The following is a 24,008-nucleotide window of genomic DNA, read 5'->3' as shown; positions in this document are numbered from 1 at the left end:
TGAACAATACCTTTGTGTTAGTATTACTAATGCAGTGATACGTAAAACGTAGTCTGTGTTCCAGTTAGTGGCTGAAAATGGGACTTTCTTAGCTTCTCGTTTACAGAATAAAATAAGCAAAACTGAGGTTGATGAATTCCAATGGTCTACAGAGTCTAGAAAACATTACTGCAAGCCTCAGTACAGTTACTTCACAACATGTATTTGTCCTAAGCATCTTTGAACACCTCTGCTGATCTGCACTATATTGGTCCTCTAGGCAATACAGTTAATGACCCCAACTACACTATTAAACAGTACTTAAAGTCTCACTTGACATGCTCCCAGTATTCACTTTCATACACTCAACAGGTATTGCATTTATTTCTCTATTCCATCATCCAGTATTTACATGCCAAACTGTAACCATGTCTTCATATTTTACGTCTCTCTTTCTCCACACAACAGCTCTACAGTATGCAGCTTTGTACTACTCTAATCTCCTTTTTCTTTATAGCCACCAAAACTTATTCTATTAAACGCTTAAGCCACACCAGTATACAAAGACATCAGTGCTTTTAAACCCAATTCCCTAGCTATGGATACTGATGGCCTTAATGCACTTATTTCAGTGTCTGATTCGGGCAAGGAGCTACTACAGTCCAAAAGCCTTTTCCTCTTCTGTCATTCTCAGGCCATCACTTGTACTAGGTATTCCTTTTCTAGGCCACACCAGGTGTGTAAGATTATGTTTTGATTAAATTAAAACCCAGCTGCCACTTGCCTGCCCATGATCTACCTTACACCAACATACTAAAGGCTGCAAACACTGTCTGACCTTCACACTAACATGCATCATCATCAGGTAAGTTCAGATTGTTCTACACTTCTCATCCAATACAATTATGGGAACTAGGATCATTATTTGCAGCAAACAATATTCCACACAGCTGCCCCTAAAATACTGCATTTTGCTTCTAAGTTTCATGCCCACACTTTTCCACCAAGTTCCTGGCAGAAAAACTACCAACTGGCTTATCAGTGCCAAACATACCATAATCATGATGCATCCTGCACGTTTCAATGCTGACCAGTGAAAGAGATATGTCAAGACAACACCAGCTGATATCCAGCACTTTGAATTGTACACTGCAGAATTACTTCTACCTCAAGAAAAGTGATGGACAAGAGATAAACATGCCTACAGATTCAGTTTGTTTTTAAACCGACCTTTGCACAACAAAACACCCATCACTTGTCAGTCTTAGATAGTGTCCAGTATCAAGGAAGCCTTTTCTAACATTGGGGAGAGCTCTTCTCCAAGTCCCTATAGCCATTTCTGTACCTCCTCCCACTCACCACTGTAAATTGTTTAAACTCGCCCTTATGTGTGACATTCCTGAAGCACTATGTCCTTCTGGTCTTCTGTAAATACACAGAGATGAAAAACTCGTCACCTATTTTTACCTGGTTAAATCCACCCCTCCCTCTAACATCTGCACATACACACTGGCTGTACACTGATTCGCCAAGACTTTATATGCATCACAATACATATGCTCATCCCCGTACTCTATCATTACCCAGAATACTCAGAATCCCAGTTAATCACCAGCATTCTAATATTTATTCTTTTTTTGCCCCAACCAAGAATGCCACACAGCTTCTACTCGACAACACTACCTCATCTCTTGGCTTTCCAAAGTCATAATTTATTTTGCTGAATTGTGTGCAAAAAGAAGCAATTATATGGGGCATATAGATTTATTCCATTATCATCATAAAAAGTGGTTATTCTGCAGTGGTGCAGCGGTAGCGTTGTTGCCTCACAGCAAGAGGTTCTCCCGTTAGGAGAGTGCCATCTGTGTGGAGTCTGCATGTCCTCCCCGCGGGTCGGGTGGCATTCCGAAAGACATGTGTGAATGGGTGTGCCTTTGTTGAATGTTGGGCTTCAAGCTGGCAACTCGGCACAATGAAAATCTACTGCCAATCATTAGCGGACCGGAGTTCCGCTGTGGCGACCCCTAACCGGGAAAAGCCGAAAGACAACAACCACCAAAAAAGTGGTTACTTTGTGTTATGTAATTACCATCCACTTCCTTTAACATCACCATCTAACTCCTTACAGAATGCAATTTACCAAAATACAGCCCCTGTTTAAGAACTGCCCAATTTTATAGCCCATGCATAGCAAGGCATTAAGCCAAATGTTACTGACTGCCAAAAAAGCAATTGCTAAAAAATGGAAATCAAAAGCTAAATTTATTGTAAATGAAGTATTAAATATTTTAAATAAGATGAAAGAACTAAAGGTGGGATCTTTAGAAAAGGGAAGCAGCAAATTACATCAACGATACATACAGTATATTTTAAGAAGTGGGGGACTGAGGTTTAAGGTAAGGCAGGAAGTGAACAATTCATGTAATGTTGAAATGAATAACTGTTACAAAGAAAAAATGAAAAACACGTGTGATGTATAATGCACAAATATTGTATGTTAATATGGTTTGTTCTCTTTTCTCTTAATGCATGTATGTCTGCGTTTTTCTCAAATGTATGTGTGTGTACGCCTGCATTAAGTGATCTTAAGCGTTCAAAAATGGAAAAAGTGAAACAAAACCATCTCCCTTATTTCACCTTGCAAATTCTGCAATGCAAACAAAAACTAAAAAAAAAAAAAAATGTAATAAATGTCTGAAACATGCTGAAGTACCAGGTTTGTTAAAAGAATAAGCATTAAGCCTTTCAAGACCACATAATCTCCTACATTCCAGAACTGCTTCTGTAAGAAGCAAAGAGCAAACTGGATGCATGTGTTTTCCATAGAATACTCCAGGGTTACTATATTCAAGTTTCGACCCTAACCATGCAAGACAACTTGTAGAAAAAACAACTTAAGATGAATGAAAATAAATGCTGCCAATCAACCAGCTCTTAAATGCAAGACAGCCAAAACGCACAAGTTAAATCACTCAGTTTATTCAACTCATTCACTGTCTAATTTCTTCTTGTAGCCTCCATGTTAATAGAGGTTCACAACTATAACTGCATGATGTAAATGTAGCCAAAATCATATATTAAATTAAAATTATTCTACTTAGAACCTCCGGGTTAATAATCAATGTCAACGAGCTTCCTTCCTGCATTGGTAATTCTTGACAAACTCGGGAATCTATTAAGCCAACCACAAATCCCTCTGCATACATTATACAAAATGAAATCCTTCCTCCCACCATTTGCAGACCTTTAGGCCCCAAAACTTGGGCAACATGAATAAGAAACACCCAAAGGTGACATAATTATCACAAACCTTCAAAGGGGGAGGGGGAAGCGTCTGCTGCCAATATGCAGTAATTGGCCAATGTGCACATAACTGTGAAACCTAAACCACAGATAATTTTAAAAATCACTGAACTCCAGCTAACTCATCAAGGTTTGCAACATCATAGCAGTATTAAAAGCCTAGCAAATAATCTGAGATCAGAATTAAACCTTGTACTTTGTGTCTAGGAGGTGAAGACCTATCATTATACTAAACATAGTCCCCCTTCCATCTCACTGTTATATGCGGCTAACTTTGGGAAGACCAACTTCTTTACAAAGTGCTCCATTATAGCTCACTGAAGGAAAGCAAGGAGTAAGGAGTTAATCTGTATGCCAATAAGGCAACCTTCAGTGAGCTCACTAGGGAGCACCCCCCTCCCCCCAAAATCTGTATGCCAATAAGGCAACCTTCAGTGAGCTCACTAGGGAGCACCCCCCTCCCCCCAAAATCTGTATGCCAATAAGGCAACCTTCAGTGAGCTCACTAGGGAGCACCCCCCTCCCCCAAAATCTGTATGCCAATAAGGCAACCTTCAGTGAGCTCACTAGGGAGCACCCCCCTCCCCCAAAATCTGTATGCCAATAAGGCAACCTTCAGTGAGCTCACTAGAGAGCACCCCCCCCCCAATGTTGGTATAGCTGTAGAAAACTGCAGGTTAAAAATATATAGGTTAATTTCATTATCGTAACCTAAGTTACCATTAAAGCAATGCCACCACTATAGATGGCAAAAGTAAAAATTCAAATATAAAATTTGTGAAGTTCAGATGTCTAATAAAAAAAAATGAACACAAACAAAAGAACATGGAAACTCTTTATGGAGAAAGACTCCAAAAGTGTCCAAAATAATTAGAGGAAAGGGGGTGAGACAGCACCTCCTCCCCCAACAGAGGATGCCATTAAATTCATGACTTTGTAAGTGCCAAAGGCAGCATAACCCAATCTAAATGGCAAGTTACAGAAATGCAACTCCTACAGAAGTAGGACACCAGCTGCCAAAACTCTACAACTCAAAGGATTTCCTCTTCAGAAACCAGAGGTTTCAGTTCCTTGGAAATCAGAGTGAGGTTCAGTTACCAATTCCTTCCCTATACAGTTCTCCAGCTCAGCGACCACAGGATCTACATGAATTTCATCTAAGGAACTGGTAGTTCTATGTGCCTACGTTTATTCTAGTTCTTCAGGAACTACCCTCATCTCTCAGAGTTACTACACATCCTCAACCCAAGGCCCAACTGTAACTTCACAAACATTTCTGGGCAGCGAGTCTAGTCTACAAAATGTTACAAGATGGCAAGTTCACCTTCAGTTCCACATCTGGTAGAACAAATTTCAGTTGGAAGATGAGGATCATGGAAAGATGTGGATTAAAGCCATGAAATTTAGTGCTTTCTACAAACAGCAGCATGTGTTCTATATACTTTTTGTACCCAAACGAATTCTAAAATATGATGCAGGCTAAATGACCTATACACACACAACGTTGTTACAGACTTGTGTCATCAGCAAACTTTGAGAATGTTAAACTCTTGCGAGTCAATTGGGACCCATTTGTTTTGCACAACTATCCTCATCTATGACCAGAGCCCCCCATTTTTTTGCACAACTATCCTCATCTATGACCAGAGCCCCCATTCCATATTAGACCATGCATTAATCATTTCTTCCCAGCAGACAGTGATGCTGATTATGCCATTATCCTGTGGGGGGGTTAGGAGATTAAAATTTAATTTAGTCTCCCTGTTGATCAAAAGGAGCACTTTAATGCCTGCTATGCTGAGCCCAGTCAGTGTCCATGCTTCTGCACATCTAGGATACACAAACAAAAAGCAATGTACTCCTTAGCTGGGGTCATGCCTCAGACCCTCAATATCGTGCACAAAGTTTACATTTAAAGCCTCCCTTAGACAAACCCTGCACTGGCATTTGCACCAACCCCTCTGACCAGGATGGGTCAGCAGACATTGGTTGCTCACTTTCACCCAGTGCCAAGACCTGTAATCAAATTTGTATCATTTGGGGCAAAGTCAGGGCTCTGTATGTCTACACCATGGGGCTCCCTATCCTCAGCCTTGAAATTCATTCACACCAGAATTTTCTTATTCTATACAAGGATTCCTAGAGAAACAGCAAACCATCATACCATCAATTAGTATCAATTACTTCTAGTATGTGCTCAGTCACTTTAAAAGCACTTAGCAGTAACCTCCTGCCATTCCTGAAAAAGTATGGAAACAGTAAGAATTAAAAGGCAAACTCTCGCCACAAAAAAAGTGATTTTAATATAAATGGCAGCTTTTCTATCAATTAATGTTCAAATTCAGGAAAATACTAAAGCAGACCATTAACATGGTCAGGGTTAAATTCCCCAACCACTTCCACTCCAATTTCTACTACTTATTTGTAAATTAGAAAAGCCACATAAAACACTGTGGCAGATCACCCTGATGGGCCTCAAACAGCACCAGAATTACCCATTCTACCTTGTCTGTGATAGGACCTGCTGGTGAGGCAGGTATGTACCTCAGAGACTACTCTCTCCGAAACAGGCTCCCCATCCATATGAAGCAGAGTTCATCTCTAACCCAATTCAAGTGCAACTTGGATGGTTAACAGGAAATTCATCCCTGGTTTTGGCACCCATGTCTCTAATGGACATAGGCAACCTGTAAATAGTTCACCACCCACGTCCCTGCTTACATGCAAAGGTATCAGAATGTGTCAAGATTTGGAATGCATGGCTAAGCTTAAAAAAAAAAAAAAAAAAAAAAAAAAAAAAAAAAAGCCTTTGTGCTCGTTAGCCTAGTAAACACTTATGAACCTGTGAACCTGGGCTTCTGATCAGATGCCCTCATGTCTGTCTGTCCCAAAGTGTGCATAATACCAGCCATCTCAGGCACTTGAGCTCCATCACCTTTAGCTTCTTCAGCTATGCCTTCTCTTTCCATGTTTTGTGCACCGTAAAGCAGTACTTATCACAGCCATTATTATGTACACCTTACTTTTCAACTTCTTTGACATTCTTTTGTCACATTACCTCTAGTTTTGACCTCCTTGTTTATATTTCCCTACTTCTCAACCATCTCTCCAAGATACCTGAAACTGTTAACATGTTCTATTTTCTATTACATCTAAATGTTCAGTTGCTTTGATTTCCCCCCTATTTGCTGCCACTACAACTGTATTATCTGTACTCAGGTTCATCCCATGTGTTTTCAGTTTTGCATTCCATTCCTCCTATCAGTTGCTGAAGTTCTTGTTCAGTGTCCATCTGTAGTATCACACTGTCTGCATACAGCAGCTTTGTTGGTCACCACTATAAAACAGCAGCGAGTTCAGAAAACCCTGAAGCATAACCACTTTCAGAGGGCTACTGGGAAACCCTCTTGAGAGTCCAAACACAATTTAGTCTCATTAGGTCTTTGTACACAACCTGCACTAATTCTACCAGTGTTTCTTAGACTTCAAACCATTGCAGCACTGCCCAAATGATATTTCTTGGGACACTGTCATATGCTTTCTCAAAGTTAAGGAATACCCAGTTGGGCGACTTCTCCACTCGCTCACTACAAACATCTGGTCAGTTGTGTTGCATCCTGATCTGAATCCAAACTGCTCATCTCTAGTCTACTTTCTACTACTCTGCATAATTGTTTAGCAATCACCCTCTACAGTGTTTTTCATGCAGCTTGACAGGAGTTTGATACCTTTGGACTGCCCACAGTTGTGAATGTCCCCTTTGTTCTAGTACAGACACCATAATGCTGATTTTCCAGTGATCTGGGATACACCTTTCCTCTTCTTTCATCATAGGTTGTGTCGGGGGCAGTTTTTTTTTATCCGGAAGCTGCTGAAAGTACTCCCTCCATCTGCTTTTGATGTCCCGTGGGCTGGTGAGCAAGTTGTTGTTAGCATCTCTTATGAAGGGCGTCTAACAGTTACCTTCTTTACCATTCTGTCTTTGCTTTGCAACCCAACAAAAAAAGTGTGTTTTTGTGCCATCTGCCAAGTCACTTTCCAGAATCTCTGATGCCATGTTCCTTGGTATTACTGTGCTCTAAGCTTCTGTTAATAAACCTGCATTTCTTTTTACTAAACATGCACTGTAGAACTGCAAAACAGTAGAACTACAAAACAAATACAACAATCCATTCCAGGATAAGAAAAAGAGTTTAATACGTTCTAGCACCTCGGCATCCACTGCCTTCAGTGGAATATGCATTTCTTTTTAGCCTGATCCAGCTTTTTTTTTTTTTTTTTTAATCTCCCACTTTTCCTGCACTCATATTTCTGCACCTGGCTCTTTTTATCTCCCACTTTTCCTGCACTCCTTTTGATGACTTCACATATTTCCGCACCTGGCTCGGTCACATTATCTACTCAATAGTCCACACACATGCTGTTTAGAGACACTGCCATTCTTCAACTCTGCCTATTTCCCTTTTTCCCCTGAGGTGCTACAGCCCTCAGTATTTCCTTGAACTGTTGTGCTTTCTGTCCAATCAACTTCCAGGTCTTCAGCCTAGTCTGTCAGCTGCACAAGTGATGATGGCCGGATCACATGACACTTTGAAACGTATGTTGCCGTGTGTTGATGCACAATGCCCATTTTGAGCAGTCCATATACTGCACGACAGAGGTTGCATTGTTTTTTTCATGGTATGGGTAACAGTGGTATCTGTACTGGTATATAATGCAGACAATGTCATTAGCAAGCATTGGAGTACACCTCATGACATCTTTAAAATATGTGTTGCCCTGACACAAGCTCTCCAGTCTACTACATCTTTTCTACCCTAAGCATATCTATAATGAAAGTGAGGTTTTCTGTTTTAATGTACTCTTCACATTTTTTTTTTTGTTTAAGTAGATGCCTTATTTGAAGCATGCATGCAAATGTACCATTAACAGAAGGTTAGCAGATTACATTATTTCAGGAATGCATACAATGAGCGCATCTTTTTCAAGAGGTTTAAGTTATTTAAAATGATAAACACAAAGGAATGTAGCAACTGATTTCTAATTTATCCATTTCAATGTTTTACAGAGCAATACAACACTGATCCATACACCCAGCTAAAAGACATGAGCATCACTGCATTACTCAACTCGTTTCGAAACTAGTCCTGTACTCTTAGGAAAAATTTATGTTATTCATGCCCCCATTCACACTGGTGTGAAAATAGCTTTCTTTAAAAATAGTTCCAATTGTTTGTAACAATCTCCCACAAAATATCACCAAGATACACAACTAACTAATTTTCAGAAGACATGGGCTAACAATCATAAGGTTCCAGTATAATGGTTAATAAACATATTAAACCTACAAATTTTGGAATGGAATGTTTTCCTACTCCCTTAGCTACATTCCTTGCTACATTCCTGAATTACGCAAACATAATTATTCCCCTTTTTCTTTTGTGAAGCCATAAGACATTCACAAGCTGATTCCTAGTCAGTTAGATAAGAGTAATACCTTGCAGTGCTGCGAGTTGTGCAATATGCAGGCATACAATTCATTTATAATAAACATTCTAGTAAATGTTTTACATTTTACTTATTCACCATCACACCTTGGCTATGTTGTGTACATGTAATTTTTGTCAAAGGTCTTCATGGCAGGATTTTTTTTCTTTGTATTGCTGAGTGCATATATTACTGGTTATGTTTGCCACTGTAGACAGGGTCATGGCTGAAAAGGGTCCTGCAGCCAGTTCATTGTCCTGATTAACAAAGTACAAACAAACATAAAAAGGGGGTGAATATGACAGAAAATGATGAACTAGTAAAGCACTTTTTAATTCTGCCTCATTCATGAGAAGGAAAAAAAAAAAAAAAAAACACAACTTCCCACTGAAGACATTGGGAAGTAGCAGACAAGATTTATTTGGAATCCTTTCCAGTAGTAGTGGTCACCTGTGCATGATACAGCAAGGATGCATGATACAGCAAGGATCATTTACTACAATGAGAGCGGTCACAGCTCAAAATGAGTGTGTGGGGGAGGGTCTGCCAATTCCTTTAGAACTAAGAATGAACACCTTTATAAAAGCCTATTTACCTGGTTTCTTTTGCTGGAATTACCCAACAGCTATTTGCCGCATAGAACAAGCTCTGAGTCACATAAATAAGGCTTGCTCAAGGAAAAGCACAAACAACTCTGTTACAGAAGGTGCGTTACGGACAGTAGTGCTTCATACTCTTACATTTTATCTTAAATAAGTGTTTTCTCATGTCATTACATCCAGCATGACTCATACAGAGAGCACTTGAAATGTATTCTGGGAAGAAGGAACAAAAGCAAGATCACTTTATCAAGGCAAGCCCCATTGGCCACCATTTTGTGGGAAACAGTAAAATTGTGAAAGAAGCACTGGGAGTGACTCTTGGGCATTAAAATAGCTCAGAAAATAAAGATAAATAAAAAAATCTTTGTTTTTAGTTCTGAGGCAGTGTTTTCCTACTGTGCTTTTAATGCACATTTCCGACTGGGTGGATATGGTCATTATTTTTCTTATATAATGTGTAATGAATTTGCCAAGTTAAACTAAACTAGCAGGGAGTTAATTTGGAATGGCAGGGTTGAATTTTTTGGAGAAATATTTTTATTTTTAGTGCATGCTGTGCAAGTACAGTTATTTTTCTTCCAGCTTAACTAGCTACGACTAAGAGTATTGTTTATGAATCACATTTGACTTGCAAAGTAAGCAAAGCAACTTACTCCATTTTGCATGAAATATAAACTGAGTACGCATTTTGGTCATTGTATCAATGTGAACTGGACTGTAAATGCTTAAAGTGATGGCTCCAGCACTCCACTTAACAACGATTAAGTACAAATGGCAAAATAAATGAGGAAAAAAGTGGTTCATAGGTTCATAGAACCTAAGAACCTATGGAAAAAAATGAAAACATTGCAGGAGTAATATTGCTCAACTTTCAGAAGCTCTACAGTATTAGGACAAACATACGCAACTCTGAAAGGCAAAAATGTATTTTAACAAAGAAATAGTACATATGGATATATGTACACATTTGTTTCTGTAAATAATGCAAGAAAAAATGCTGTGATTACAAGCACATGTAACGGGGTAGAGTAGTGAATTTTTGAGTTAAGATCATAGGTGTTATCACACTTTAAATATCTGATGTGTGATAAAAATAATTACAGAGCTCCCCAACTATATACAAGACACATCTCTGACACAAATCAAACACCAGCAATTCCACTTACCAATTTGTTTTACTACTCGGCTTTTGCCTAGGTTAAATAATTACTGAAAAGGGATTTAGGAAGTCTGAATATTTTTAATGGACAAACTGTACTGTGGGCTTTAAGTTCCTAAAATACCTTTAATCATGTGAGTCAGTTCATAACTGATTTAGATGTTTTAGTAGTGCAGTGAGATCTATATTAGTATTCCATATCTTAATTATGTTTTAGTAAGTAGCAGGCTCAATATGCTGGTAATGGTTTTCAGAATGACTAGATGTTGTCAGTGTTTATATATAATAAAAACAAAAAAGTTTTTGCCCTTTTATTTATTTTTTTTCAAAGTCCAAATTAATGCATTTTTATATGGGGTTAATTTAGATGGGTATTTTTGGGGGTGGTGGGTGTTTGAAGATTTTGCAAACAAACAAATGTGGTCCAGGTTTCAGTTTATGTAGATTTACTTATATTTATCTTCCATTGTTGACCACGCTAGACCCACTAGCCTAATAATCTCGGTTCAAGGGAGACACGAGGTGGAAATTTAGCCAGGGCATCAGGGAATATCCCCCACTCTTTTTGACAGGGGATCTTTTACATCCACTTGAGCTACCACCGACAACCAGATGGGGCCTCAGTTTACGGTCTCATCCAAAGGACTTTACTTCTTGCAAAACAATGTAGATTTTGGTGTAAGTTTGTCTTGGATGGGTTAGAGTATGTTAGATATCTTATCTTTTGCATGTGAAGTGGGTGAACTTAGGTTTAAGGAAAAGTAAGAAACTCGCAGGATGTATCGAGAGTATAAAACTGTTCAAACATTTACCTAAACACTTGTATGTGACATAATGACATCTCAAGTATATACAAACAAATATGCAAACACATATACTCACACAAACAACTCAACACTTTTGTAGCACATCTATAAAACTGGATGCAAGAAACAAATACTTCACAGTCAGGTTAAGCTATCATTGGCACACAGACAAAAATCAAGAAAATGTCAAAGGTTTACAGTACTTAAGTTATCCTCTTGGAAAGATCTACCAGTAGGTTGAAAAACGTATTTCTAAAAATCATTTGTGAGAGACGCAGTTAATCTTTTTATTAATTCCATGTTCTCCCCACAGTTGTCTGCATTCGGAAGAAGCACTTCAGATCTCCATCCACAGTACCTATTCCCTGAAATAGTAGCACTTTGGATAGATACAACTGTCCTGGGTCAGAAATAAAGTAAGAGAGAGAGTACCAAAATACAATGGCATCGGGTGTTCCTGCCTGGTGGACACAGATGCTCAATGGCTCAACACTGGATGCACTTCTGAACAACAGCCTGTTAACTGCCTTTATTTTCAAAGCTAGCTTGCATCTCCCTTCCTCGGAACAACTGTAAACAGGTCAAACAGCTCACACAATTTCTTCACAAGATATACCTTGGTCAGATATCTGTTGTACTCAGAAAAAAAAAAAAAACTTTTCTTGCTCATAGCTACTGTGGAAGAAAATGGACCAACCACACTTACCGCATTTGTGAATGTGACACCAACATCTCCAATAAGGGCCTTTGTCTTCTTCAAGGGTGTCTAGAAAAGGAAACCAGAAACAGTCATCACTTATTCTGCAAACCACTGAAAACTACTCATATCTTTGAAAGAGATAAGCATATGTCAAGCTGTCACAAACCCAAACACGGCAGGATTAGAAAACAGCATTTAAAGTGTAGTTCTACACTTGTAACTCCCTGTGACTACCAAAAGGGTACTGATCCTTTCTGGGTGTTACTTCTAATCAAAAAAATTAGAAAACGTCACATTATAAAAATGACACACAGTAATACTCAAGACTCTATACCCACAATTTAAGAAAAATGTACAGAGAATGAACTTCTCCAAATGAGAAAATTATAAAAACGGACTTTACTGTGTGGTGTGTGTGAGTGAGTGAGTGAATGAAATGCTAATTCAAAATTTCCAGTGTGCGAAATTTTGAATTTCATGCAGAGTTTTTGTTGCTTTTAGGTTTCGACTTTATAGCCTTGAAATACTGAATTGACATTTCAGTATTTAGAGGATATAAAGTGAATCCATAATTACGTGTGTGTGTGTATATATATATATATATATATATATATATATATATATATATATATATATATATATATATATATGTGTATATATATATATACACATATATATATATATATATATATATATATATATATATTACATATACATACATACATACACACAGACACACAAAACTACTGCATACAAACATATCTATAGAATTAATACAACTAGTGAATAAGTCAATGTTAATCACAGTTTGACAAGACAAATTCTTTGAAACCATGCCAATTGATAGTTACTGTGCAGTTTTCTACACCTGTCTTCTTATCACAGGCCTTTACAATACAAGATTTGCTCACACTCGAATGTGCAGTAAGGAGACCACAACAGAAGACAATCATTAAAGGACACCTGTCCTGAATGAGAGGATGAGCTGTCTTTGCCACCAGTACCCATGCTACTCCCTTAATCATCCCAACTCCAGCTATCCTTGTCATTCATCCTGCCACAGTGTGGTCAAACTCTTCCCATTGGAGGTGCTCAGTTGACTATTTCCCTCACTCTCATTTCCCTGCACATCTTTCTGCATTATAGCTTCCTCCTTACACTCTACACAAACAGGCTAAACTCAAGTTTACAGCGGACATCAGCTTAGTCAAATCTACTCTTTGCTTAGCAAGTACCTTGTCTGGTCTCACATGGCAGTACCTTCCTTTCACATCCTCCTCTCACATGTGCAAATGGGGATCTTTGCTTTATATACGCTTTTCTCACACATTCAGAAGTGATGCATTCCTAACTACATTGTATTTAGAAAAAAAGTCAAGGAATGCAAAGCTTGATAAATACAGGCAGTAAAATCCTATAAATTAATTTCAGAAGAGAAAGAAGTATCAAAACTCATATGCTCTTAATAGAAGCGACTGCAATAACCTCTTCACTAATGGAAGCAGAAATGCAGAAGTAGGATATAAGCAATAAAAAATAAAACACAAAAAAATAGTACCCACAATACAGGGCTGGTTGACTGCAGGTTTACATAAACAAACAGAGACCCAAGGAAGCCTGTGAGCAAAGCGCTGAAGAATTACGAAGGTGAGTAACTTCAAACTAATGCTCTCAGCTCCAAGACTAGTGGAATTCATGACTGAAGTAGGGAAGACAGGCCCTAGGACAGAAAAGGCATAATCCCCCCTCTTTCTAGATTAGTACCCCCCAAACTGTACTGCTAACCATTCTGGCTGGACCCAAGCTCACACTAAATCTCCCAAGAAACAGCATAAACTGTGACTGGGGGGAGATAGAATAGCAGAAACCACCATTACACATATTGTTTGTGTCTTTCAGCTTTTCCCGGTTAGGGGTCACCACAGCGGAACTCCGGTCCGCTAATGATTGGCAGTTGATTTTTACGTACCGGCTTGCCAGGCCTGACGCACAACCTTCAACGAAGATAAGCAAAGGCAGGTTGTTTCTCTCTCTAGCTAGGAGTCAGCAAGTCCTACACAGAAAGGCACTACAGTTTGGGCAGGCAGAGAAAAGCAAAATTTGAAGAATGTAGCAAATATTTACAAACAAAGGAAATAAATTAACATTCACAGCTAAGAAATCTACTAAGCTTGCATCACAGCCTCAGCTAAGAGGATCCTGCTATGAAGCACATTAAAGCTGCTAAATACAGGATGTGATCAAACCATACCTTACAAATCTGAAACACAGATTTGTTAAGGAGTCAAAAACTGGGAACAAGTACCTTCCACATGGGAAGCAGAACTCTCATCTTTCAGGACTTGCAAAAAAATACAGACTGGAATTTGTTCATGTTGCTAGCAAGATTTCTGTTCAACAGCTAGTGATGTAGATAATTTTCAATTCATCTTCCCTCAAATAAATTCCAAATAAAGACATGTGCATTTAGGGGCACGCACCAGACTTCTACAGTGGTGGGTATTGGAGCAGCAAGAATCACACACTCACATCACCTATTGGATAACAGCTAAAGATGCTGCATAGCTCATTAAACTGGTTGTAAACAGACCATGCTGAAAATGTGGGACAAAAATTACAAAATAAAATGACAAAATTATACACCAATGTTTAATATGGTGAATCCTGTCTTCTGACAGGTATAGTTTTCAACATTCCAACTTCAAGCATGAGTAATTTTTATCATTATAGCGCCCAACTTACGGCCATTCTTTTTCAGATTTCCTTATGAACGCTGCAAAAATACTGACTTCCACAACAAAGCAACATTTTTCTTCTCATCCAGTCTGTTGAGTACTTACCATGAAGATGGTTTTAACAGCATATTAAAACTGGGTACAAAAATATGCAAAACACTTTAAACATGCACTTTATTAAATTAATAAAGATGAATAACGGAGATATTTCTCAATTTCATCCAGAATACAAACAGTTATACAAAGTTTCACTTAAAGTGATAACTGCTACATTTTATACTGAAGCCCACTTGTAATTGAGAATTTACAAGCTAGAAATACAATCTGCCATGACTCAGTAACAAAATATACAAATTATACATGTGGTGTGGTAACAAGTTTACTGTATAAACAAGAGAAATAACGGGGTACTAATGTCAAAAATGTGGAGGGGGGTTGACGTCATAGCTGTCAACCACTTACCTCCAAAATACAAAAATACTCAAGGACATAGGTCAAGAATCAAGGCAACCTTTTAAATATTGGAGGTACTCTAACTTGGAAAGATGAATGAATAAGATGGGAATTAAATGTAGTTCCCCTAAATAAAGTTGTTTGCAACTATAACAGTTGTTAGTCTTTATTTACTGTAACTCACCGTTTTTAAAGGGATCACCGGTTTTAGGAGGGCTTGAGCAAAATGTTTATCCAAAATCCTGGGCGTCACTCTGACCATACCTCTCAACTGTCCCTGATTTTCAGGGACATCCCTGATTTTGACTCACATTTTAACTCTGTCCCTCTTAATCCCTCCTAAAACTAGTGACTTTTGGAAGAAAGGTGGTGAATTACACTTAATGAAGAATGACAATAATTAAGAGTTATAAACTTATTTTACTTCAGAACATGTGTATTAATTCATATGCTCTGATTCTGTCAATGTTTCAAGTTAATAGCACTAATATTTTAAAAGTGTCCATGATTTTTCTTGACTTGTCCCTGATTCTGTTGAAATTTGTCCCCAATTGGTTGAGAGGTCTGACTGTGACCCAACATTGTACCAGAATGAGAGGGACTTAAAAGGGATCCAGCTAGGGTTACCACCTGTCCCACTTTGCGAGGGACAGTCCCTCTTTGGGCAGTTGTGTCCTGCATAATTGTAAAAATGGCAAATGTCCTGAGATTTTAGGACAAAATTATTTCCTACATTTTATGTAATAGTTGCATAAAACAGTTATTCTACATCGAAACACCTAAATATTATAAGAAACAGAATAAGCAACTACAAGAATAAACTTTAGTTAGGCAAAAAAGTGAAGTTCTGTATTTTGTTCTGGTCATGGGTATGTTTTGGCCTGCAAAATCTGACGTTTGTACCAAAAATGTCCCACTTTGGGCATTTGAAAAGGTGGCAACCCTAGATCCAGCAAGGAGCGTATAATGCATAGACAGCCATGGAACTTGCACCCCGCGTGACTGACTGTGGAAAAAGGGGTGTGGCTGCTTTAACAGGTGATCAGAGGAAACGAATAATGTAAATTAAACGACACAAGTGCAAATGAATCCCACCTTTACATATGTACACACTGTGTGTTGACAATGCTACTAATGACAGAAACAACTCTATATGTTTAATTTTCAGAACGTGCAACAACCACGCGTTATCGTAGTACATTACAAACTTCTATCCGGCTTATGTCCACGATTCTGTTTTCGCTAGAAACGAAAGAAAAACGGATGCAGCTCTCAACACCCAAGTTAAACACGGGAGTTAAAAATGATGGATGGGGGGGGGGGGCTCTGCTTCACTCTTTGATGTTGAAAAACCTTCGCGCCCCCCCCCCCAAACTGTTCCCTGTCCTACAACAGTTTGCTAGATGTTAGAGGTGAAGAAAAGTACATGACCCGCTACCAAAGGAATGCTATCTGTGAGCACAAGAAGTGGGAGTTTTAAACAGTACGTAGTAACTTTTACCGGTGCGTAGATTTGGCTTCCAATTATACATTTACTAAAACATCAAACTTTTGCTTTCAAAATACAAGTTTAGCCCCACCCCCGCAACAGCAAGCTTACCATGCCTCCTATCTGAATGTCTTGGTCATCAGCAAGGATCAGTACTATATTCGCCGTTTTAGCAGATATCCTCTCCAGCAGAAAAAAACTAACCATGATCGCTAGCAACCTTAATGTGTAAAACCTAGGCATCCTTCCAGATTTCTCACCACACTACAATATGTATTCCAGCTACCAAAGATCCAGAACTAAAAGAGGAAGAATACTGACTCCGGAGCAGTAAGTTCAAATCCCCAATCCTCCTCTACCCTCATAACCCATCAAACAACTTGCTCAACTGCATTGTGCCCAAGAGTCAGCTGATGCCGGAAAGTGATAAGAAATACGTATAATGTAAACGCCACGCCTCCAAGCTCTGCTCACTGTAGCGGATCAGGTTCATAAAGGTACGTAGTCACGGGCGAACTACTGTAATAAAAATGTTCGTACTTTGGGAATTCCGATCAACTATATGTTTTCCGATCACGGGATCTTAGTAAGTTGGAGGGAGTTTGTCTTTTAGTTGTGTGAAAGTACATTTAGTCCAGTCGATACCTCTCAACTGTCCATAATTTTGACTTATATTTTAGCTCAGACCCTCTTAATCCCTCCTAAAATTGATGACTTTAGGAAACAAAGTGAAGAATTACGCTTAATAAATAGCGACAATAATTTGACTTATAAACTGCTTTTACTTGAGAAAATGGATGTTAATTCACATTGTCTTATTCTGTTCATGTCTCTACTTAATAGTGCTGATATTCTACAAGTGCCCCTGCTTATTTCGGGATCTGTCCCTGATGAGACGAGAGCTGTGGTCTCGTCTTATTTACGCTCGGTGTATTCGGATCCTTTTCGCGTGAGCGCAGTAATGGGGGCGTGGTTTCCACATTTTTCACGCTGAAGCGTCGGTTGTCTGGTTGCTTGGGTGCGGAAGTAAAATGTTTTGGTGAGCAGTCTGTGTAGTATTCGGTTAGAGAACCGGGCTATTAAGAGAGTTTGATAAATTTCTGTTTAATGTACTTGCATAGTTATATGTGTGTGTTTTCAGTTACAATGTCTCCCCAGGCTTGTGAAAGCGGATAACATATACATACTAAATCTAGAGCACTTAGTACAGTTTTCAATCTTACAAACACTGGCTAATCTACAATGTATGTACTGTACTTGTGTACTATGTATGTATTCTACCCATGTTCCAAATTTCAGCTGTACACCACAAATCTATTAATTTACCTTTATTTTTAAAATTAAATTTTTTTGTGTGTTCTCTCCACTGTAACTGTGCCGCATACCACTGTAAAAACATGTCGCTTGTAATTTGTGCGATCATGTCTAAATAACGAAATGTGCCTGCAATTTTTCTTTGTGGAGCTTTTCTCCCCGGGCCTCTGCTGAAAAAAGGCATTTTCGGCTCAGACACTCCGGTTAACAAATGCAAAATAAAAAAATAAATAAAAATGTCAACTTAATCTATGGATGATGTGGGTTCCCGGTTTTTAAATGCGCGTATATTACGTTTGCAGTGTAATTTTGTTTCAACACAGTTTAATACGTTTTCCTAAGTACTATTTATTTGTTCCAAAACTTGATATTTGTTTCCAGTAAGTATCCAGAATGCTACGTAACAGCCCTTCAGTCATGGTATTTAGTATGTGCCTTTTCCGAGGAGTGGGTAAATCCATGTTCACAGCCTGACATGTTTGATCGCTTTGTTTACGATATCCCGCGCATGCTTATCTTACATATTGTTCGTAGTTGTCAGCTGTTTTCTACGCTTTGCCTCAGAATGCTGCTTTGTGTCTCGTAGTGCACTTGATTTTTTTGTGACCAGTGGACACTTTCTCGCTGTATTAACCTGTCTATGAACACTATTCCAGGCGGGGGTCAGCACAGAGCCCCTCCCTGGGGGGGGGGGGTCAGCACAGAGCCCCTCCCTGGGGGGGGGGGGTCAGCACAGAGCCCCTCCCTGGGGGGGGTCAGCACAGAGCCCCTCCCTTACTTTGGAAATACTTTTGTTTATAGGTGTGTACTGGGCTAATGGCCCTGGAGCCTTTGTAAGCCTAGCCCATAGGATTACACTGGCATCATGCCATCAGACCTTAGTTCCCAGTGCCTCTGTCAAGTAGAGCCACTGGAGTGATAGCCACTGGAGTGATCCCCGAGGTGAATTTACTATTTCCCATCCACTCATCAAGATTTCTCTTGAAGAGGGCCAGTGAGGTGCTCCGCTTGACATGTACGGGAAGTCTGTTCCATATCATGGGCAGTTGGTGGCTTATGAACCTGTCCCTCCAGCTTGTTCTGTTGTTTGTGGTAATGAGGTTGAGGTCTCTGGAGCGTGTAGTGCAGAGGGATTGGGATTTCTTTAGATGTAGCATTTCTAACAGAGCTGCGTCAGACATGGCTTTGAAAGTCCAGCAGAGATTGCCTTTAAGTAGGCCATGTGAGAGAGAGAATAGTTGGAGTTTTTTGAGTCTGTCCATATAGGACAAGTGTTTAAAGCATAAGATCCTCTTTGTGAGGTATGTTTTGCGGCCTCTCCAGTTGTAGGTGTCCAGTGAGGTGTACATGCCAAATGGGGCATTGTACTCTATGATTGACCTAATGAGGGAGGAGTAGAGGGAGACAATGACCTCGTTCTTCCTGGATGCAAAACCTTTAGTAATGAGATGTGCCACATAGAAGGACTTTCTGACCACAGTGGCAATGTGGTGGTCAAAAGAGAGGTTGCTGTCAACCTGTGTTCCCAGATCTGTTATGACGCCTTCTGTGTTCAGTGGACTACCATCGATGTGGTAATTCATGGGAACTGGGTTTTTCCTAAAGGGGATGGCGACACATTTAACTCATGGGAACCAGGTTTTCCTAAAGGGGGTGACAACACATTTTTTGGCATTGAGCCTAAGGCCATGGTTCTGACACCAGTCATTGGTCTCAGTGAGGCCTTTCTGTAGGATGTCAACATCACTTGGGGAATTAATTATGGCTCCCAACTTGCAATCATATGTGAATTTTGTCAGCCAGAGTTCCTTCGTGTTGGCCTGAAGTTCAGCAAAGTAGATACCAAACAGGAGAGGATCCGGGACCAAACCATGTGGGACTCCACTCATGACTGATCGACAGTCTGACTTGGAGTCAGCTACTTTCACACTGTGGGTTCTATCTGTGAGCCAATTTGCAGCCCACCTAGTGGTATAGCGGTCGATTCCTAGCTTAGTGAGTTTTTCAATGATTTCTGAGTGGGGAATGGTATCAAAGGCCTTGGCCAGTTCAAGGTTGGCTGTATAAACCACCTTGCCTTCATCCACAGCTCCGGTGAGTGACTCAAAGAAGTCGTCCAGGTTGAGCAGGCATGATCTACCCTTCACAAAACCAAACTGTGTGGGATCCAGAGTTTGGAGGTTCCCTATATCTTTGTTTAGCTTTGCATATCAGACTTGTCAGGCTAATGGGGCGATAGTTCCCAGGGTCTGTAGTCGCTCCTCCTTTGTGGAGAGGGATGACTGTAGCAGTGCACCATTCAGTAGGGACAAAGCCTGAGGTGAGGCTGTGACTGAATGGGGCACACAGGTGAGGTGCCAGTTGACTGTAGTTCATGTAGAACACAGCCAGGGGTATTGTCAGGTCCCATAGCCTTGGACAGTGCTGTTTTAACCTGTGTAGCAGTAATACTGGGTGCCTGGCAATCTACTGATATTGTGATTGGAGAGAGGGGTAAAGTTGGCACTGAATCTGTCGGCCAGTATATTTGCAATATCTGTTGGCTCAGGGGTTCCTATTAGAAGACCGAAGACGCATTCTTTCGAATGCGTCTTGGTCGAACTTAAAAGACTGAAAAGGCAAAATATCGAAGCGGATTTTAATTCGCTTGGCCGCTTCGTTACTTTGCCATTTTTGGCACTGTAGTGCGCTCTCAGAGTTGGTATATTTAAATAGGGGAGTGTGGGGGGGGTGAAGCTCCCACACTTAATGTAATGTTTAAAGTGTTTTTTTTTTTGTTGGAGCAGCAATTAGCTGTTCTGACAGTTCAACGTTGTAAGCTTTCGCTTGCATAGGGTCGATTAATCACCGTTCACTTTTTTAAGCGTTCGGTGATCTAATATAGACCCTTGGTATTGCCATGGAGATTCTTTACATAACTATAGAAGGCCTTGTGGTTGTCTTTACTATCTGCTGCAATTCTGTTTTCATAGCTAGCGTTAAGAGGATTTGATGAAGAACCTCAACTTTTTTGTTGAGGCTGATAAGGGAGTTTTTCCAGTCTTGGGACTTCACCTTATTTCTTATCAGTTTCCTCCTCCTGTTGAGTTTGTTTATGGCAGGGGACCACCAGATTGGCTTACATTTTTTGGAGGAGAGTGTCTTGCTTCTTTTGAGTATGGCGAGATCCGTGCATTTGTGTACGTGTTCATACAGGGCATTTGTGTATGATTCGGCAGTCATGCAGCTGTTCTCCCATTGCATAGGTGCCGTGAAGTTAGCCACCTCTGTGTTTAGGAGTCCAAAGTTAGCTTTGGAGAAGATTTTCATGGTGGTTACCTTTGCGGGGGGTGGGAAGGATGTGGATTTCCAAGGTGATTAGTTTGTGGTCTGATCTAACCAGGGAGGAGTTGCCTATTGGTACAGACCCATGTTAGTAATGACCAGGTCAAGGATGTTGCTATCTCTAGTGGGGCTAAGAATGAGCTGGTCTAGGGCATTGGAATTAATGAATTCCAGGAAACATTGGGCAAGTGTATTGGTACATGTGTAGTTTTCCCAGTTAATGGAGGGGTAGTTGTAATTTTAGGTTGGACCCTAATATTCTCCAGGGTGCTTAGGAAAGTGGAGTGAGAGTCTTGGGTCATGGTTGGGGACCTATCGCAGGCTACAATCTGAATCGCTGTCTTACCCAATGTTAGCTGCACCTGAAGTATCTCTGATGCGTCATGTTGGGCTACCAGTCTGGAGGTGTGTGCATCCTTTATGAATATGGAAAGACCACCACCTTTGGAGCTTCGGTCCAAGTACTGGGGCCGAAAGTATGGCATGAGTTATATAGTCTGGTAGTGCAGGGGTGCTATCTGCTGCCTTGAACCAGGTCTTTGTTACAGAAAAATGTCGACGTTCTCCATTTTAAGGAGTGCTTCGAGCGAGTGCATTTTGAGATTTAGACTTCTAGCGCTAAGCAGCATGACCCTCAGATTGCATTTGTTTGTAGCAATTATGGTGGTAATTTGGTCTTTGGAACACTGCCTAAAAAAAGGCACTATAGGGGTGGCAAGAGTCTTGGCCAGTAACCGGAAGCCCAGGGATGACAGATGCAGGCCATCTCTGGCAAAGCATCTAGGTTTGTCAATCATGTCATCCCAGGCAGATAGATACTGGATCCTATTAGAATGACACCAGAAACTTGGCCAATTGTTGAAATCAATCATTTTCTGCGTGTACTGTGGTATCATTGTGGGTGATGGTAGGAGGCTGCTCAGGGTTAGGGCCATACCTGTCTGGGCTACACAATCTGAGAGCTCCTCCATGTCTCTTTTTCATGTAGTCCAGAGAGGTACGTCTCACGTCATTCACACCCACATGTACAATGACCGAGTCATATTTGTATCTGTTGTTGAGGGACCTGAGTGCATGTGTTATGTGGTGGATCCTGGAACCTGACAGGCAGCTGACTGTTACTTTCTTCTTATTCAGTCTAGTGAATGGGACATCGGTGTGCCGCACTATCAAGTTACCTATGACTAGTGTGTTGGGCATGCTGTTTTGCCTTAGGGGCTTTGGTTGAGTTGCACACTGTTTAGGATAGTTAAGTGTCTCATGATTAGTGTAGTGTTGTCCCGGATTTTGTATTAGAATGTTGCTGTGATCCTCCTATAACTGGCGATTTTGGGAGAAAAATTGGTGGATTACACTTGATCTCAAAAAGTAGACTTTTTTTTAGAAATTACATGTCTATACAGATTTTCTTATTATTACTACTACAGTACAGCATCTGTAAGTTGACCACTCAAGGGACTGTAACAAACTAGTTAACATATGGAATTAGGCCTACTCTACATTTACTCTACTTGTATAGTTTTTATTAGAGAATTTTTATTTTTCTTCTTTCGGCTTTTCCCGGTTAGGTGTCACCACAGAGGATCACCTGTCCGCTCATGATTAGCAGTGGAGTTTTACGGTGTCGAGTTGCCAGCCCGGCACCCAACCTTCTACAGAAGGCACACACATGCATGCACTCACGCCTAGGGCCAAATTAGAGTGTCCAGTCCACTTACAGCATGTCTTTGGGATGTGGAAGGAAACCGGAGCAGCCAGAAGAAACCCACGCAATCATAGGGAGGACATGCAGACTCCGCACAGAAGGCACCCCAACCGAGGATCGAACCAGAGAACCTGTTGCTGTGAGGCGGCAATGCTGACCTGACCGCTGCACCACCGTTTTTATTAGAGAACATCATACATAATCAAAACACAGTAAAATCATACATACAGTATCATACAAAATCAATACATTTACTGTTTTCACATGGTTTAATCATTCTTTCCAAAAAAAAAAAAAAAGAGTCAACCTTGGTCTTTTTCTTATTCTTATTGCAGAGGTAAGTGGAGAAAGCACTCTCAACGCTGGCTACACCACTTAGCATACATGGGCATTTCTCCACAGCAAATGACTTTAACTGCATTATCCGATGCCTGACATCCTCTTCTTTTGGAGTCTTTGCAATTTCTGTGTCATCATCACTTGCTTCTTCTATTTCATAAGCTGCTTCATGGACTTTTACACTGGTCTGTACTTCAGTCAATATCGCTTGGAAAATTGCTTCTGGGTCAGGTTCATTACAGGTTGTCACCTCATCATCCATTGCAACAAAATCTACTCTTTCGAATTCTGCCATGGGAGATGTACTGTCTGATGGGGCCAAACCATTGTGCTCTTGGGTTGTGACAAAATCCAGAGCATTAATTAACTGCTGCAGTGGGTGAAGTTTCCTCCACAGGTTTGTGTTTTAGTAATGGCCCACTGCAGCAGCTGGGTTCGGTAGTGCATTTTAAATATTTTGGTGATGCCTTGGTCAAGAGGTCGGATTGTTGTTGTCATGTTTGGAGGCAGAAATTTAATTCTCATATTTGTGAGGTGATTCACTTGTGCGTGGCCAGGATAGTTGTCTACTGTCACTAGAATAGACATGTTTTTTTTTTTCTTCATTTCTCTG

The 24,008-nt window shown here is 40.1% G+C and overlaps 2 protein-coding genes across 2 annotated transcripts in view; one reads left to right on the top strand and one right to left on the bottom strand.

The window, feature by feature from the left end:
• Positions 1-17,168, bottom strand: part of GNS (glucosamine (N-acetyl)-6-sulfatase) — a 321,939-nt gene extending 304,771 nt beyond the window's left edge. Inside the window, exons 1-2 of the mRNA XM_044084298.1 lie at positions 16,825-17,168; positions 12,043-12,102 (exon numbers count right to left, since the gene is read on the bottom strand). Coding sequence (XP_043940233.1) covers positions 12,043-12,102; positions 16,825-16,956 — 192 coding nt within the window. The 5' untranslated portion in view covers positions 16,957-17,168. The remainder of the gene's footprint in view (positions 1-12,042; positions 12,103-16,824) is intronic.
• Positions 17,169-17,275: 107 nt separating this feature from the next.
• Positions 17,276-24,008, top strand: part of LOC122810668 (DNA nucleotidylexotransferase-like) — a 233,921-nt gene continuing 227,188 nt past the window's right edge. The window contains exon 1 of the mRNA XM_044082236.1: positions 17,276-17,299. The gene's annotated coding sequence lies outside the window, so the exon portion shown is untranslated. The remainder of the gene's footprint in view (positions 17,300-24,008) is intronic.

The sequence above is a fragment of the Protopterus annectens genome, chromosome 9.part0, assembly GCF_019279795.1.
Source record: "Protopterus annectens isolate FY-2018-M chromosome 9.part0, PAN1.0, whole genome shotgun sequence".
In the NCBI taxonomy this organism is placed as follows: Eukaryota; Metazoa; Chordata; order Ceratodontiformes; family Protopteridae; genus Protopterus; species Protopterus annectens.
The sequence above is the reverse complement of the archived record's forward strand: the minus strand, read 5'-3'. Positions and strand labels throughout refer to the sequence as shown.